The sequence below is a fragment of the Apteryx mantelli genome, chromosome 2 (genome assembly GCF_036417845.1).
Source record: "Apteryx mantelli isolate bAptMan1 chromosome 2, bAptMan1.hap1, whole genome shotgun sequence".
Classification (NCBI taxonomy): Eukaryota; Metazoa; Chordata; class Aves; order Apterygiformes; family Apterygidae; genus Apteryx; species Apteryx mantelli.
Window position 1 is genome coordinate 117,893,603 of NC_089979.1, and position 19,530 is coordinate 117,913,132.

The window sequence follows — 19,530 nt, forward strand, 5'->3', positions numbered from 1 at the left end:
TTTTCCTGAAATCTACATTCGCTTAAACTTGGCACTGCTTAATTAAAAGTCACTAGCCTGTCCTTCCACCAACATGAGCACATAAATCTCTTTACACGCAGTCACACCAAAAAGATCTGTTGGCAATATAGAATATTTTTCTGTTAAGTGATTTCAGACTGCCCTCTGCTGCAGATTCAGCACATAGCATTGCAACCAAGAACCTTCCCCATCACAGTTTATTTTCTGTGAACACTCAGCACAGGATTTGTAACAACATACAAGGCTAGCCCTTGTCTTAAATGACTATATATGACCCTCTTCAAAAAATCCCAGATAGAATTAGCTGGTGTCCCTTTTACATCCTTTTAGCAAGCCAATCCATTTTAGGAATTCAAAAAAACGTTAGTTTAAAAAGATAAAATCCAGATGTCCAACAAGGTTTGACAATGAGGAGACTTCAAAATCCTTAACAGGAAATACAAAACAGAGCAACACAAGAGTATAACAATCTGCAGATGCATTTCCACACAGGAAACACTGTCAGCAGTTCTCAGGTGATCCGGATCTTACATTTACACAGCACTTTTCCCTCACTCTATTCTATTTCCTCACTATCACACACTGAAATGCAGATAAGTGGACAACAAAACAATAAACTGTAAACACTGTGTTGGTCTAAATATAGGGCAGTCTTATTTAAAGCAATTGTTCAACAAAAGTTGGTATTAGTAAAACCTGTACCATCTAACTAACGTGAGATAAGCAACAAGTGTCCTTTCCTCCACTTTTGTCACATGGTTTTAGCTCTGCAGAGGAAACTGTGGTCAAAAATGAACCCAGAGGATATTTTCTTTGCTAGAAGCGTGTTAAAAGCCTGAGGCGGGAGATGAGAAGTTTTAGTTCGGACAAACGAAGCCTGTAACTATTAAACAACAAAGCCACAGCACAGGAACTCCGCTTCCCTTATTGCTCCTGCGCTCCCTCTGCCCGGATGAGGTAACGCTCCTCCTTCCTAACCATTTCTAGGGCAGATTTCAAGAGCTAGCCCAGTCCAGGGACTATTCCCAGGAGGCAACTAAGATGTGGCCACTCAATTTTGGTACTTAAGAGAGCATGCCAGTTGGCCACAGAGTTGGAGAACAGGTCCAGCCATGCCATAGTCAGATGCACCCTTCAAACAAGCTGTGAAAATGGGGCTTATTGCAGAAAAAATTAAGCTTTAACAAGTACAGCTACCAGCTTTGCTTACGAGAGCCCTTAAGGTGGGCTTCCCCCAGAGTCAGAGCAGGCAGCAGTATGCATTTAACAGTGCCACGCTCCCCTCAAAAGGTGGGCAGACATACTTTCACATTTCCAATCAAGTATAATTAACACCACTTACTCAGAAAAATGAGTCTCTCTCATTGCACTGTTACATTAACAAACACATCACTTTCTAACCCATGAGGCATGCCAGCAAGAAGGGGAGAAACACCAAGTTTTAAACCTATCTATGTTTAACTTTTCAGACATCTACTTCCAAGAAAAACACTTTGACCACTGTGTCAGAGGGTGGTCTGCTACAAGTTCTTCATCTGTCCAGCAGAGGCAGCTTTGCTTTAATTTAAAATAAACATGCCATGGAAGGAATTACTCAATAGCCTTATGTGTAGGGCGCTCCACACGCATTGCCACATGCTGCTGTTTCAACAAGAGTTACACAGAAGTCAGAACTGTGCAGTTGAGAATTATGGCTGATAATGCTGAGACCCACCCTATAATCACCTGATGGCGAGGTGACAAGTAAGGGAAGTGAGCCCGAATACCCCAAAGGCAAGAGGAGGGATTTGAAACCTCCCAGATCTTGGATGAGTTTCCTAGCCAAAGGCTGTCATCTAAAAACACCTCCATTTCTTCCACGGTATATGAACCTACTCTGACCTTTTTCTCCCTCCCTCCCACCTGAATACATACAAATTCAACCCAAAGTCACAGTGTGTCAGATCAGCAAAATTTTGTTTGAACTAATTGTATCAAAAAAACAGTGCTAGAGTGATAATGTGTTAGGGAAGTCCTGCAAAGCAGCTGCCAGTGTTTTAGCTGGATTCTCTAAATGCTCTGTTATTCCAAGAGGCATTGAAAGGAAAATAAATATACGTACGAAGAGTTACTAAAAAGGAAAGCGGGGGGGGGGGGGGGGAATCAAACTGTGCGGTATTAACTTCTCCATATGAAAGCAGGGTTTACTTCTTCCCACAAGTCAAAGACCAGCTTCAGACTAACCCAGTCACTACCCTCATTAAGACTCAAGATGGGTTTGGCTTGCAAGGGCCTGCACCCACACTTAGCTGCTTTAGCCTCCGAAAAGGGTGGCTGTGTGCAAACTGGGACTTCCCTAACTGCCCAACCACACACAGAAATCGTTTGGGAAAAGTACTAGTTGCAACAGGCCAAATTCAAGCCAGCAAACGCTCTAGTAGCTTACTAGTGTGGAAAATTTTATTCCAGCACCCAGGGAATCCTTGAATTTAAAAACGCAAATGCAGCCAGAAACTGCCATATACAACAGCTAAACTGATTTATGTGAAAGAACAAAAAGAACTGCTAGCATTTAATTTGTGATGACTTGGTTCTGATTTTGCAAGTGGTAGTAAAGTGAACTCTCTTCCCTTTCACATTTGACAGTTGAAATTTTTTCTTTACAACCTAGTTAACGGAATTGGGGGACAGCTTCCCTCAGAGATTTAGAAAAAAAAAATCATTGTTTTATTCTTTTGAAAAAGTATTGTATTTTTAATGTCTACCATCACAGCTATCAATAAATTACTGTTAGAACAAAACAACTGAGATACAGTTGTTATAATCAGTAAATATTATAACATAGGGGAATTGGATGCAAGATCAAAGTCAGGATTAGAAATTAACAGAAATCATACACTTGCCAGTGAAGGTAATGATGGTTCCAAATTTGAGTCCAAAACAGAAAAACATGGATCTGAATATAAAGTTTTCACCTATTTTGTCAGAATACATAAGCATGAGACAAAGCACTTAGAATGGATTTTAAAAATATTTAAATAAAATCAAAAATCTAGCAGTGTTAAAACTGTCATGAAAACTATGCCAATTTTTTAAGTAATAAACAATGACCACTCATAATAAATCTAAAAAGCTAGCAGCTAGCTAAAGTGACAATAAAAAGCCCCAAATTGTCCCAAGTTTCCCCATAAACAGTATATAAGCAAGCAGTCTTTGGGTTGCTCTGCCATAATAGCTCATTTTCCAAAAAACGCAACTTTTAAAATGTTTTTTTTAACTAAAAAACAAATCCTCAAAATTTTAGATGGATTTATTGTATTATTTATTATATATTATGGTTATATTTATTATAACCAGAACTTAAAATTGCAACCCCTCTGCTTAGCCTACTTTACTGATCTATCAAGATAACATAAACATGCCAGAAAAATCAGTCCTGAAATTCAAGTCAATTCAGAACTGTACACACACACACACACACACACACAAAAACACAAGCACATCACTCAACTAATTGAAAGAAAAGCTTTATTTTATTTATTTATTAAGAATTTTTGTACTTTTTCCAGGTGCCTAGCAATTGGTGACATTGCTTCAGAATGTCCAGGCCCAAATACTGCCTCAACATACTTTGAAAAAGCAATGGAGTCCTCTCTGCATAATTTGGACTAGATCATGCAGATCAGCCCTAAAAGCACTCAAAAGAATTTCTATAACCTATTTGGGGAGATAGTAAAAGAAACTTCATTAGTTGGCAACGTAGAAATTAGTGGTCAGGACAGAGATAACTTTCCACATTATCTGGAGCCACATTAAAAAGAAAAAATAAATGTTAAGAAATTGTGGATTGAGGAAAGACCTACCGCCCCCACAAGAGTTTGGTGTTTCACTGATATTCCATAACAGTTTGCTCCGTAAAACTTCCATAAGAAAAGCGAGGCAAAAATAAACGTTTGACTCCAAAGCCTCTGAAGGGACATGACAGCAGACTTTTATTCATGGAGTAAGTGCAACAAATGTGATAGTATCTAGTCTCTTAAAAATCAACTCTGCAGAGTGCTCTCGGGGCCCATTTATCCGCTGTGGCAAGTTAACTTACCTGTGCCCTTTCAAGCCTTTAACCCCCTTGCCCAGGGTACCCGCGCTACTGTTAGTCATATGAAAGCCAGCGTAACAAGAGTTCATGAAAACTAACTCTGACTCAAACTTTCTGAAGGCAAAAGGACCTCACTATTTCCTCCTTGTATAATCAAAGGGAAACACCCTCCACCAACTCAGGGTATAAACACTACTGACAGGATTTAAACATGACTGTTATTATAGGGCAGTAGCTGTACGGTAAAGCAACTGCATTGACATAGGCTACCGGTCCGCACAGCAGCCGATGCACTAAGCGCATTCGGCACAGCGTAACTGCTTGGGGGGCCCGTAACTCGTCGCCACCCTTTGCAAAGGAGCCCTTGTCTGAAGCCAAAGCACTGAAGAGAGAAGTCATGAAATCAGGTTTTCTAACTGATTTTTTTTAATAAACTATAGAAGAACAAGTTAACATTTCAACCAAAGTCATGACAGCTGCATGCTTAAAAGTAGATACATACAAATCTCTGGATTTTTCTGCTCTCTTTTTAGAAAAGAAAAGAAGTCAAAAAAAGATCATGTGAAAGCTGAATGCAATGCATAGATTTCTATACACATTCAAATAACAGCAGACCAAAACAAGCAGTAACTTAACTGAAAAATGTTTTAACAGCAATTTAAGATCTATGAAATTTTAATAGGAAGTTTCAATTCTAGTAATCTTTATGCCAAACAAGTTACATTTTTATACTGTATTTAAACAAGTTTTATAGATGGAGACACTAGAAGCAAACTTGCCTATACAACAGCCCAAAATCTAAAGGCCCTAAGGTAGCAGAAATTAGAATTTAGGAGGCTGCCTTCGCACTGGCACTTGCTCACATTGACACAGTGGAGTTAGTGGAAATCTATTGTTTTTCCAGTTAGAGTAAGATCAGGTTCTGATTGCTGGTTCAAAACAATTACCTAAATTTTGCTCATTGTCCTTGCTTGTATCTTATATATTATCGTTATTAGGGAAAAAATTGGGGAAAGGGGTTCCTGTCCCTCCCCATTCAGACATGCTTATAGAGAAATGCGAAGCACCTATCCTTGAGCATTGCTGTATCTATAGGGCTGCGTTCCCCGACTTCATCCCATACCCCACATCACCAAGCTTCTACGGGGTTAGTAGATCTGCTTAGAATTGGATTTTCACATTATATGTTTCTATGAGTGATGCTTACTTTTCACCTTTTTTATCTGTTTTTTCTTCAGGGATGGAGGAGTATTAAAGACGGGTAGTCTTCACAAAGTAATGGGAGCGATCGCATACAGCAAGAAGGACTTGAGATGGAAAGGAAGGAGCTCATATGGATATATATGTTGCTTTCTTTAAGTGGAAAAGCATTCAAGATCCAGTGAGTTTTCCACTCATGCTACAATAACTGCCACCCTCTAAACCCCTACATTAAAACACACCTTGATATTTTAATCAGGCACTTAAATAGAGAGGGAGGGAGAAAAAAAAAAGTGACATTTAACATAGCCATTTGGATGGCTATTCTGTAAGACCAGAATATCTTGTGTAAAGCAATTGGGGAAGTGGGGGAACCTGCTCTACAGCACCAAATAAGTCATGTAAAGGGCTAAAGGAATACAGAGTCACTTACTAGACAAGCATGTAGAAAAATGACAAAAAGATGTTTAGCAAATATTTGGTAGAAGCTATTAACCACAAACTTACATTCTTCACTATCTAATGCAAAATGTAGTGCAACATTATTAATTCCTTGAGAAGATGGATCCAAAAGTAAATATTCAACATTTTTAATTTACAAGAAGAAATTTTTTTCCACAAAAAAAAAAAAAAATTCACTGATAACAAGCTCCCTGAGGGGAATGCATTGTTTTGAGCTCATTTCAAGGGAGAGGAAAAAAAAAATCATTTAAAAACAATCTGAAAAGCTCCAACAGTCACTAGTTTCCCTATTTTGAGCCATTACAAATTTATAAGCAACTTTTCTTTGGAAAAAGTGGGTTATATCAACCAGTCACTGGTCCTGTAAGAGGAATGCACAGTAAATGGCTTGATCTCTCTTCTTTAAGCAGTATTCTGGAGATGAAACTGTTCCTTAAAAACAGTAATGAACATCTTTTAGTCCAATACACTTCAAAGTTATAGGAAAATTCTACCCACAAGACCTCATCTACCAACATTTAAAAGGCTTATTACAAACGCTGCCACAGACACACAAAATTGAAGAAAAGAGGTGAAAATTCAGTTGTAAGGTTAAGCATTTGAGAAATTACTTGTATGTTATGGTCAAGTGCAAGTCAAGGGACAAATGAAGAAAAAAAAAGAAAACAGACACAAAATACATCTTACGGCAATGAGAATGCAAAGTGTTTAAACTGTTCTTATGGAATTTATTTTTTTTTTTACTGATGATTTACAAGGCCTTGATTATTAGACAAAATAGCATATCTTAACTAACCTCAGGGAAAAAAATGATAAAATATAGAAGGAAATGATATATAGTTTCATAGAATATATCATACCCAGTGCACGCACCGCTTCAGTTTTTCTCATCAGATCCCAACCATTATTTATAGGATTTTTGCAAAGAAATATTTTGATCTAGTCAAAGTGTAATGTACAGTTTCAGACCACTGAATTAGGCTCTAATTCTGACATGATCCTACAGTCTGTACTGCTGCAGCAGATCTTCCAAAGTTTTTAGTGTAATCAAAAACTGATCTAGACATTTTTGAGCAGTTAACAATAGACAAGAGTTATACACTGCAAACAGTTCAGTATGATACATTAACTGGAGCTAAAGTTCTAGCACGCTTATTGCAAATTTCTCCCAAATTTTAACAAGCAAAGTTTCTTTGCAAATACATTATTGCTGGGGATAATAAGGCTGTTGAGGAAAAGGGTATCCAGGTTGTTGAGGTCCTGGATATGGTGCTTGTCCAGGGCTTTGATACACAGGTGAAGGTGCATACGGCAGATTATACTGGCCATACATGTATGGATTATAGCCCATTGGCATTGGCATCTGGCAATACCTGCATGAAAAGAAAAAAAAAGAAAAAAAAAGACCCCCCCCCACAAAACAATTAGTACCCAAACACTGATGTTCATTATTTGCAAAAACAGGTAACTCATTAATAGACACAAAAAGACACAGAATCACTACATATGTAGCAGAAAATGTGGTAACTTTCAAGGATCAAATAGGAAAAAAGTGTTATAATGCATGGAACAAAAATGCAGACAGAAGGTGGAGGAAAGCAACTAGCTGGAACTAGAAGGACTGATCTAAATCAGTTCTTTTATGTTTAGAATTATTGTACATATTTAACATTTTCAGAGTCTGCTACTGAAAGAGACTGCAGCTGCCTCCAATTCCTTGTGATGACTCCAGAATGATGAAGAAAAAGCATAAGCAAAGTGGAGTGCTACTCCACTGGAACTCATTCTGTATTTTTCATTGTCTCCATCATCATATGAAGATTTGGAAAATGACATAGGCCAACATTTATGAGATAAGCAACACCAACTGACCATGCAAGGGCTGGCAACAGTCCACAAACCAAGGTTAGAAGAACCCATCTCCCTCCCCCTTAAAAAAACACAAATGTCCCAACAGGACTTACATAATTAAAATTGAAAAATCATCATGCCTCAAGAACACTAAACACATCTTTGATTGTTACAATAAATGATTTAAATATGTCACATACAACAAAACGAGTGCTTTTAGATTACAAGATAATGCATAATTATGTAAATGCTTGCATAGCTTACCCTGGGTAACCTGGATAAGTTGGGTAAGGAGGTCCCTGTGGCTGTGAGGGTGCAGTGCTTGCTGTAGGTGCACTGGCTGCTGGACTAGCAGCAGGAGCAGCAGGAGGAGCTGCAGCAGTGGCAGAGGCTGCTGATGTAGAAGAGGGACTGCTTGCTGCAGAAATTACAGGTGGTGGTGGCCGTGCTGGTGGCTGTGGTTTAGTCCCCTAAGAAGAGAAAGTGAATTAGGCTAGAGTTTCTACAGAGACTCTGTATTTATTTCATACAGATACTAATTCAAACATGCTAGAAAACAATAAGCTTTCCATTTCAAATCTATAAATTATGAACATCAACACTGAATGACACACCCCTGTGCAAATTTTTTAAGACTTTTCCCTCTATTTCACTTTAACACATTTCTAAATACACCAATACATTAAGAAGTGATATACACAAATTATAAATTAGTGCAAGTTCCAAAGTACAGATGATCATCTGTTTTTAAACACACTGATTCTGCAGCATTTATTTACCACTATGGTTCTGGGTGCTGGAGTGGGAGTTGATGATGCAGCAGGCTTACTTCCTGCAGCTGGTGTAGCCTGATACGTTGGCAGAGGAATAGAGGGAGCACTGGGCTCCCTAGCAATGCTTTGTTGCAAGTCTCTATTAAAAAAAAAAAACAACAAAAAAACCATACAGTTTAGTTTAAGAATTTTTTGTTATACATTTTAGTAAACTGAGTTTAAAAAAAAAAAAAAGGAAATGAAAGACTAATCTAATATTTAAAACATAATCAATATGCTAGCTCACACTAAATTTGGAGTCCAAGTCACTTTCATGAGAGAAACAATCCTCTAGCCAATCCTTCAATTAACTGCTACAGGTATTTTCTAACAATGTCTTCTCTATGTTCCAACTCAATACTGGGTATAGTTCACAGAGTTAGCAAAAAGCTTTGGGAACAGAAATTATAGAGAAATCAGGACACTTTTAGCAACTTGGAAGTTTGCTAAGAACCTAAGGGATCCTTCAAGGCTAAGAAGAAGGATAAAAGTAAACTTCATGAATTTTGACATGTAAAGAGATGTTCAGATACAGAAGATAAGCAATTCCGTATTGCTTGTAGATTGCCCTAAATTAAATATTGCATACATATACCGTGTACCTAACAGAACAACAGAAAATTAGTTTGCTAGATAGCTTGCAATATCATTTATATCAGGGTAAACTATTGCTCCCCTCCCCCCCCCAAAAAAAGGGGGGGGCAAAAATCTGCAGGTCTCAGCACACCAGCTCTCAAATTTTCTATTGTGTCACCTCTACTGCTGGAATTACTAACGGAAACTATGGCAAGATACAAGGAAGCTTTGGTACCATGCTGTATCTTCCAATTTTACAGTCATCTTTTCATGAAAACTCCTAGGAAGCAGTTCTAAGTTACATATTCAGAGGCTTGTAGTATATTTCTCAAAATAGAGATAAAGCTCAATATTTGAGATTTGGCAGATTCTTTAAAGACACTTTAGGAAACATTTAAAATTTATCAAACAGACTATTTCACACAAAAATACGGTAGATAAGATACATAGCAAAAAGTTACAACTAGAACTTGATACCCAGCATTCTGAAACAAAACGCTGGGGAGACTGCCAAAGGTATACTGTCTAGTCAGAACCAAACTAAAGGCTCCTATTATATAGCACACAAGCGTGACCTCCAACCAGAGAGAACAAAACTGGCAGCCTTATTGGGAGAAAACAAACAAACAAAGCAAAAAACAAAACAAACAAACAAAAGAAATAAAAACAAGAACTTCCAAGTAAATTGTCCCTGCAGTTACTCTGCAGTGTCCCCAGGAAAGGCTGGCAGGGGGGAAAAACCACCAGAAGACAACACTGTCTTGATGCATTGTTATATATGTATATCTCAGCTATTTGTTGCAGATAGTGGATTAAATATTTAACATTGCATTATCCTGAAACCATCAAAAAAAGACTTACTATCTTAGAAAAAGGCATACTAAGTGATGGAATTAACAGAGTGATTTTCTTCTTAAAATTCAGCAGCAAAGATCAGTGGCTTATGGAACAGTGGTAATGTTCAAAAACTGAAGTATATTTTGACCACACAGTGACCAAACACATTAAATGCAAAGTTCTTAGAACATTGTCAGAAATATCCTTCCCACGAACTACTACGGCAAAATATCTCCAGCTTTAAATGAGATACCATCTAAACAAATACCTTCTCTTAGTGAAAATAGATAACTCTCAGCCTACTTGGTGGGGCAGGGGAGAATAGGAATCCACACACCTAGGGTGTAAATCTCAGGTGCTGAAAAATAATACCATGAAGGAAGGGAGAAAAAAGGCAAAAAAAGCAAACATTTTATTCACTCCACTTAAAACTATGGGTTGAGCATACAGAAAGATGCATTTGGTCAACGTGTACTTCCCAAATCTGATCATTTCACCTAACTTTGCTAGGAGTTTCATGTTGGTGAACAGTTAATACATGAAACAGTAAAAGGATATCAAGGCAAGATTCAGGTGAATGTTATATCAGCAGTAAATCTACAGCTTTTCCAGTTTATCATTCAGTGTTAAAGTGAGATATTCATATCTAAGCCTCAGGCAGCCCACACCTTCCAACCCGCATGCATGTAAGAAGGGCAAGAGAGGTGGAAGGGGTTGTATACAGTTGCTAAGAATTAATTTACAAGCACAATGCCCAAATAAATAGAGCGGTTCTACAAAGGATATGGTTAAAAAAAAGGTAAGATTTGAGGGTTGAGCATTTGCTTCTTGACACAGCACGTGCACAGAATGACTGAAATTTAACCAACTAAAACTTCAGTAACAACCAGCCCTTTTTATGAAAGGTTGTGTGCTTTGCCGAGTAAGATCTATTAAAGGATAAGCCTTTTCAGATATACTTTCCTTTTAAGCTGAGAGCCTTAAAAAAAAAAAAGTGTTTGAAGCATACTATACTAGCCTGATCACATCTGGGGGACAACAGCAACCTAATACTATTTGCCCTTCATGTGAAGGACAAAAACTACTTCCCCTCCCTTCAGCAGCATAAGCAATCCACATAGTCTAAACAATAATAAATTAGATGAGATCAGACGACAGAGCAGATTTTAAGCGTTTCTTTTCCCTGCTGGGCACATGGGAGGCAATCATATGCTGAAGCATTTATCTGACTTTTGAAACCAAAATGACAGCAGGGAGAAAGTGGAAGAAATCAGAAGTTTCTCAAAGCAAAAAGAATAAAATAAAAGATTACTAGATACATGCTGAGAAGAACTGAGGGTGAAATTATGGTAAGAGGAAATAGATCCAGGCCAGACTGAACTGATATACGGGAATAGCAAAATAGAATTCCAAGGAGAATTCTCTATTTATTTCTTCTATTACTTTCGGTAGGGGTGTTAATATTTAAGGATCATATTTGTATTCTTCCTTTCTCATTTCATCAAGTAACATAATAAACTTGTCCCCAACTCCTCAGGTACAAATTTTTGATAAATACTTAATATTTTCTAAAATGCTTTAATAAAATACTGGACTCTTACTTAAGCAGTTCATCTCTTTCAGTCTTGCGAGCAAAGACAATGTCACTGCATTTGTTTTGGAATTTCAGAAGGATTTCTGTCAGCTCGTTGTAGAACTAGTGAAGAAAAAAATTGACATGCTCAGCCAATACTTTCAGACTCCATACTAGCATATTTATACATACTGACCCAGTTACAATCATTATATTACTTCACTGCCCAGAACCCGCCATTCCAGTGGAAGCTTACTAATACAATTGTTCTTGTTTTCAAAACCACATATTAATCAGCTGATGTCCACACCTGTAATATCACACAACTGCACATAAATGTAATATTAAAAAAACATAATTTAAAACAGTTGAAAAAGTGTATTTGAAAACAGAACAAGACTCGATAATTTTAATGATCTATTCATTTTTAAGTGTTTTTTTTAACTGCCTTCAGTCAGTTCCATGCATCTGATTTTTATAGACATTGCAGAATTTTGCTTTCTTTTTTCCTCTAGTGGTTGGTCTGTCAATAAACTAGCAGAAGTGCTTAATACAGAAACAATAAGACATTTTCAGAAACCCAGGTCAAAAAAAGTCAGCTAAATAAAACTTTCCTGATCTCTCCTCATGTATGCAGTAGCACTATATAAAACAAACTTTGGAAAGTGACCAATTACCATGGGAGAACAGATGAAAGAATTCCTCTCATAAAATGTTGAATCTGTGCACTTCTGCATTAGTTACTCAGCTGTAATTAACACCCTTTCTTATTTTAATATAAACCAGTGTTCAGAAAAGCTTACTATTCAGATAGGAACAAAAAAAAGTGTTTCATAGCTGTCAAAACAATCACAAAATTCAAGCAGCTCACTGTCCTCACTTCAATAGTAAAATCCAGAAGAATGTGCCTCTCATCTAGCACACCTGCAAAGTTCACTATGATTTATGATTCACATCTCATTGTGGAAGGAAAAAACATCCTTCCAATTTCTTAAGTATTACTGTACCTTTGTGCCTTCTTTTAAATTGGCAACAAGTTCCACAAAGTTGTCATTTGCTACAGCTAAGTTCTTCAAAACTTCTTCTCTTAAATTAGATTCATTGTTCGATTGCTTCATCTTTGAGAATTCCTGATGCGCATTCTTAAAAGGAGGAAGGGAGAAAATGAGCAATGAAAATAATGCAACCTAGTTCCCTGTACGATTCGGCATCTACCGATTTTTCTCTTACTCATTCCTTCTATTCCTTTTTTCCAATATCTGTCTTTCCTCACCTTCCAGACACACACACTGTACCTTCCTGATACCTGCTAATTACCAAGTGCGGTGGCTATTTCAGAACTACACATAATTAGCTGATGCCTACTGCCAGTCAGTTAATATATCTTCTCTGTTCTGGTCTGCCTCTAGCTAATTTCCAAGTTCATACTGCAGACTCTGTTTCAGAGGAGATACTAATTAGGGTCCCTCTCCTGTATTACCCTCCATTGATGTTCATAAAATAATACTGAGAGTTGGTATTTTAAAGATCTCTACCTCAAATTTGGTTAACGTCGGCAAGCTATAAGAGGACAGGGAAGTGGAAAACTGACAGAGAAAGGATGATGTACATCTCATTTCCTTGAAAAACAGACTTAAAAGGCTACTTCAGCTGCCAGAAGCAGCCAAACTTGAACTTCAAGATACTCGAACATCAAAGAAATATCCATCAAAATTTAAAGAGTACAGACACAAAGATAAATCTGAATTTAAAGTTCTTGATTAACTTGGACCCCATGGTCATTTAGAAACAGTTTTCTCCTTTTTTGAAAAGTTTCTTACTGATATTCTTGCAGGTGCAAGTTGTAGTTAAAAGTTACAAGTAAACTCACACACAACTAGCCTGATCATAGCTCAAGCCATTGTTCTTTTTTGTCCAGGCACTAAGACTTCCTCTTTTGCCAGAAGTTTTAGCTGTTTCTAATGCTATGGCAAATTAAGGTGTTTATAACCACACATGGGGAAATTCTCATCAAATTTTTACTTTTATGATTTTGTAGTATGATTTTGTATATTGATGAGCTTCACAGATGCTGCAAGTCAAGCATCTTTTAAACTGCAATTAGGAATGTAAGAAAATGTACTTTGGAGACCCAAAACATCTTCTAGCAGACAGTAATGGCAAGTCTCTTGTTATCCCAGAAAGAAATATATCAAGATGGGATAAGAAGGAAAAAAAAAAAAAAAAAAAAGGCAAAACAGAACTTCTTACACAAAGAAAGCTTCTTTCAAGGGCAAAGGCATCTGCTGAACTGTACTCACAGTCTGAGAGAATTTACATTGGAGCTCTGACATAGCCTGCTAGAAACTCACATTTCTTTCTAATGAAGAAAAAAAAAAAAAAGTATCCCTTAGTGATCAGGAGACTAACGGGGTAACAAGTGTTCTATGACAGAGTCATAAGCAAGACAGAGTAGGAAGCAGAGATTTCTATAGCACTGGGAAGGCAGAGGAATTCTTGCTGCTAGATTTAAGAGTAAGGAAGGCGTATACAGACAGTGTGTTGTACCTGAATGTTTTTCAGAAGTTCTTCCTGCTTCTTCAGGGACTCTTGCACTTTCTGTGTGTAACTTCCATAAATTCTGTCTAACTCGGTCACAGAAATAGCCTCCTCATTTATAGCACCATCCTGTGCAAGTGCAGTCAGGAATTTGCTTGTCATGTCAAAATTTACTGACTTCAAGTCATTTTCAAGTTGTTCTCTCTCCTTCTTAACTTCGTCAAGATTGGCTAACAAAGTCCTTAGGACATTGACAACCTAGGCAATAAAATTTTCAAAAGAAGTTAATATGTTTTGGTGAATTCCCACAAACATATACTCTATTACTTAGTTTCCATCCTGCAGTCTTTACTGATGCTGAAATGCCTACTGCACAAGCTTTTGTATATAAATGTGCTTAAGATGACATAACAAGACAAGTTGCAAAGAAACAAAGATATTTAAGTATTTTTAAGCTATAGTCTTCTCTGAAGATTTACATTCACCCATAACATCAAAATACTACAAAGATTTTTTTTTTTAAAAAAAGATCAGATAGAAAATCATACTGAACCATACATACGGCAGCAAAAATTTGACACCAAAATACACCAAATTCCAATCAGTCTTACAAGGTGAATAATCATACTGACATAGGTGAGTCTTGAGTTCTTGGAAAGCAAATTGGTCTAATCACGTAACACTTTCAAATACTAGACAATATCTTTCATATTGCCTATATTGCCTCAAAAAGCTGAGCACCACCCCCAACCACCCTACGTTAAAAAAAAAAAAAAAAAAACCACAAGGATTGCTCCTTTTGCAGTATCTATCAACCAGTCCCGCTGTTCCCAGCAATTGAACTTGCTTACGCTAAGTGTAGCAAAATATATTCTAGCAGATTTTAAATAAAAAAATAAAAGTTTTTTCAAAATAAGTTAATTACCACCTGTCTCAATGGTGACAGAAACAGGAGCTAAGGATCAGCGTCCACACCAGTTCACTAAGAAGTCTACTTTGTTAAAGTGAATACCATTTCTATTCAAAATAAAGACTAATTTCTGAGCTTTACCTCACTTCCTTGTAATGTTTTTGCTGGGTTGGCAGAAGGAATGGCTGCGTTGAGTTCTGGTTCTGGCTTACACAGAAGTGCAATTGTATCCCGGTGAGACTGATAGCGTTCTTTAACCTGTCCATCTGCTTGCACAGCTTTATTCAAAATATTATGGAAACTGGCTCCCTCTGGTGGTGGGAGAGAAAGATATTTACATTATTTCCAAGCTAGTTTTATCCAAGCCTCGCACCAGAGCAAATTTTCATGCTTTTCAATCTTTATACATTTCTACAGACCTGTACATTATTGTTATTAACACTTATAAAACTTTAATAAAAGTTAAATTTAAAAGTTAACCAGGGCATAAACTAGGAATTCTCTAAAGAGGCACACAAAAATACATTAAAAAACACTGGTGCGAGCTGCTCAGATTTTAAAGCCTGTAACTTAGTATAACTAAAGACAATGGTATCAATTCCTCATTAGCTTCAAAACAATAGTAATTAAGCACACAGATAGTGATGATCATATAGTGATGGTCAGCAGTTTGACAAACTACTGAAAAACTAAAAAGTTCTTCCAGATGAAAAAAACCCTTAGACAAGAAATATAAAAAATATATAAAAACCCTCAAAGATAAATACGCTAGATTATACAATGCACTTAATTGGTAATTTCAACCAGATTCATAAGAGAGTAGCCATTATATTCCATATATATTCCATTATATATAATTTTTGAAACTTTAGCATGCAGTGTACTCTAGAGGTGCAAAAGCAGCTGCAAATCTTCTGCTACGACCTCCAGTCAACTCCAGATAATGGCAGGGACTGAAATAAGGGTATTTTGACAAGGTCTCTCCTAAATGGGGATTTGTCTCTTTAGAGGTGATATCAGAACACTGAAAGCTACTTTAATTCACACAAGAAGAATGAACGTTTTTAGAACATCCCAGAATCCAAGAGATGAAACATGAGCTTTACCTGCTCTTAAAGGCTTATAGAGTTCATTGGATGGCGTTCTCTGCCAACGTTCTTTGAATTTTGTTTTCAGGTCATTGTCTGTAGTTTCTTCTTCATCTAATAATCTTAGTGACTACAAGAGTTAAAAATGTTACAAGCATTATAACCCCTCCTAAACATAAAATAGATACAAAACATTAAAAGTATACAGCTGTTTTAGGAAATATCAAGAACATTTATAATTTTTATAAATTTAAATTTTGCAAATACAAAGATATAAAAAGCAAAATTCTCCCAAATTTTTCTATGATGTTATTTTTCCCTTCCAACTTAATTTTAAGAACAAAACAATTGTAAGGGAAAATCCACATGTGACAGCACAATTTTTGCATATATGGACTTATCACTTAAATGGCATGTTTTTAAACCATTATGAAAATTGCAAGCATTTTGGACATTTGAATGCTTTTCTATTGCCATTTAAAGAGACCAAGCTAGTTTGGTTTTTTTGTTGTTTTTTTTTGTTGTTGTTTTTTGTTGTTTTTATTTTTTTAAAGAATATTTCCATGGTAGTGGTTGCTGAGCTTACTTCATCTAGGATTTCTCTGTTCCTCTGCAGCAGTTCAGGCAGATCTTTGATCAGCTGATCAACAGTTTGAATTCCTCCCTGTTCAATCACAGACTTAGACTTGTTTAAAATAGACTGAGGAACACTATCACCAGACACATCTTCAATAGCAGCCGGAAGATTGAGGGAAGCCAGCACACTGAAAAAGTCACCACGTTATGTAACAACTGGTTTGTAGTGTTAGATGGTTCTATCCATTCTAGCCAGCACATCGTGTCACTACCCAAATTAATAATCGTACCAACTCAACTATAAGAATAAATGGAAACAGAGCATAATGTACTCTTGGATAAAATTCACAAACTGAAAACTTTAAACTTGTTCCTGCAGTGTACCTTACCAAAGTTTAGTTTTGAAGCTCTTAAACTAAGCAAACCCTAGTCTCTCCCCTTTGCATTTTAGCACTTACAAAATGTGGCAAGTGTTTTGAGTATTAACTGCCTGGTAGATAAATGATCATTTGCCTTGAGTTACATGTTTATCTTTCAGCTTGATATAAAATTTTTATTTATTATAAACAACAAAACCTTGTGGGAAAAATATCGCATATTGAGTTACTAGTTCAATCAAGCTGTCCACTGAAATCTGAAAATCCCTCTTGGTGAATGGTACCGGAACTTTGTCTGGGCAAGTGTCAGACATAATAACTGAGCAAAGACCGAAGAAAATGAAATATCATGTGTTCTTAATATGCATTCAGTCTCAACGTCTACAGACAAGTATTTCTAAGCACCTCTGCTACGGCTTAAGTTTGCCAGTCTACCACACAATAATAGCCAACTTCTGCTGCAATCTGGATGCCTACAGGCTACAAGGCAACCAGTGCTTATGGGTAGTTCCATAAAATCCCCTTGATAAAGTTAAGAAGCTGCCATACTTACCCATTTGCAAGATTTGTGGCTTCTCTCATTTGAGCTATTAACCTATTTACTAGATCTGCCCGTCTTTGGTTATAAACACTCACAGACTGCTGAACTTCCAAAGGAACCATCTTCTCAAACAGGTCTACAATTAAAGTAGTATAAACAATTAAAGTTGCACTATGAAGGTAACAGGACACAGTAAAGATCTTCACAGCTCTTTAGTACAGGTTTTACCACAGAGATCGATCTAAACAGTTTAGGATACTCCTGCCCCCCACCCCCGCCAAGTTGTGTGGAAGAAAAAAATATCTCTCTCAAATTATTTCTACAAGGCTTTAACTTAATACATTCCCTTTCAGTCTAAGACTGAAATGGAGGTAGAAATAATTGAGCGCATTGAACGCATTATATTTAAAACAATTGTAGGATTACAAAGCAGGTTTTCCTTAAGGCTTCATTTCTAATTTTGCCTTTTAAGGAAGAAAGAGAAAGGGATGATTCTTCAGAATTCCCTTGCTCAGCCAACAAACTAGAAGATTTTTCAGCTTTATGGAAGACAAGCGACCAAGTTAGTGAAGACTTGTATAATTTAATACTTGTCCCTTATATTAGTGTTTGTTCTGAACCTAAAAAATTAGTTTAAGACAGAAAATACAGTAGCTGGGAAAATCTTTAGAAGAAGAGCTTGCAAAAAAACACATACATTGCAGATATTGATTTTTAACATGTAGTTTAGTCTTTTAGTACTTTTGCCATCAAGTAGTAAAACAACAAAATAGAAAGACAAATGGTATTTTCATCGAACACCCTACCGTAAGCTTACTACTATTCAAAAGTCAACATCAACATTTTCATGTTACAAATGAACTTTGGTGGCCATGTGTGCTCCACCCACTTTGCTTACCAGTGAATTTCTGACTGAGGGGAACAACCACTGGAGCGGACTTCACAAGGCTGGCTTTTCCTATGGGCTCTAAATCTTTCAGGTCAGGAACACGATCATGGTAAATGAAGTCATTATCTTTTTTCGCAGCTGTAAGTGCCCGACTGATTTTATCAACCAGATCCTTAACATTTATATATTCATCATAACGAGATGCCACTGTTTTTACCAAGTCTGCTGCATGCTGAAAAATAAAAATACAGTTAAAATTCAAATATTACCTTTTTTTCCTTCCTTTTATATACATTTAGAAAAATAGATGAGCTTCCCAGTCAGTCAAGGAACTTTACTGCCAAAACACGATTGATACTATCCACTTGATAGTACTGCCACACGATTGATACTCTGTCACTTTCTATTGTGCCAGAAGTCATGCAACAGCGTTTTCCAATACCACAGTCTAACTAGCATTTGCCAGAACTAGAAAGTGACAAGAAAAAAAACAAGGCCTGTGTGTGTATACTTTAATTTGGAGGCGTTTACAACAATGCATTGGTTTTCTTTTCCAGTTAAATCCACCTTCGTTCTTGTTTTTAAGAAGGGGAAGTAAAAAGAGAGTATTACTTTATAGTAACTGACTTTCCTCAAAAAAAAAAAAAAAATTCAGGCTACTAGATCTCTAAGGTTAATTATAGAAGCAGTATTTTAATAACTACAGGGGACAGGATTTAAATTTCTTCTGACTATATGTATTAAAGAGACAGGATTTTAAATTCCAACTACATGGTCTTCATGAAGCAGTTTTGAAATAAGAAATCACAGCGTTATTTCCCCTCAGGCTTCACTAAAAAGAAAATCTGAGCTACTCGCCATGAAGGGATACTTCCTGTAATAGAACATTAAGAAAAATCATGGACACAAACTTTCCATTTACTACACAAATTAACAAGGATAGTCAGTAAATCTGATGTAGACAGATCTGTCAAAGGAGGGCATTAAAAAAACAAAAAACAACACACATTCATATTTTATTACAGTGGAATCCTAGAGAGAGCTCTACCAGATAGATTTGAAACTCCACAGTAAGCAACAGGCAAGCCTTCATCCATTAACAAGCAAATATTATTGACACTGCTATGAGAATTTAATATAGGCACCTCATTGTTAGACAAGCATGCAAAGAAAAGTTTCAAGATCTACCTAGCACCGAGTCAAT

General features: G+C 36.7%; 1 protein-coding gene across 2 annotated transcripts in view; it reads right to left on the reverse strand.

Annotated features, from left to right (window-relative positions):
- Nucleotides 1-4,499: 4,499 nt before the first annotated feature.
- PDCD6IP (programmed cell death 6 interacting protein) overlaps nucleotides 4,500-19,530 on the reverse strand; it is a 33,696-nt gene continuing 18,665 nt past the window's right edge. For both annotated transcript variants that reach the window (XM_013948177.2, XM_013948176.2), the window contains exons 8-18: nucleotides 18,336-18,558; nucleotides 17,450-17,573; nucleotides 16,530-16,707; nucleotides 15,962-16,073; nucleotides 14,997-15,166; nucleotides 13,955-14,203; nucleotides 12,415-12,549; nucleotides 11,436-11,530; nucleotides 8,389-8,521; nucleotides 7,874-8,079; nucleotides 4,500-7,131 (exon numbers count right to left, since the gene is read on the reverse strand). In XM_013948177.2, the coding sequence (XP_013803631.2) occupies nucleotides 6,963-7,131; nucleotides 7,874-8,079; nucleotides 8,389-8,521; nucleotides 11,436-11,530; nucleotides 12,415-12,549; nucleotides 13,955-14,203; nucleotides 14,997-15,166; nucleotides 15,962-16,073; nucleotides 16,530-16,707; nucleotides 17,450-17,573; nucleotides 18,336-18,558 (1,794 nt within the window). In that variant the 3' untranslated portion in view covers nucleotides 4,500-6,962. The remainder of the gene's footprint in view (nucleotides 7,132-7,873; nucleotides 8,080-8,388; nucleotides 8,522-11,435; nucleotides 11,531-12,414; nucleotides 12,550-13,954; nucleotides 14,204-14,996; nucleotides 15,167-15,961; nucleotides 16,074-16,529; nucleotides 16,708-17,449; nucleotides 17,574-18,335; nucleotides 18,559-19,530) is intronic.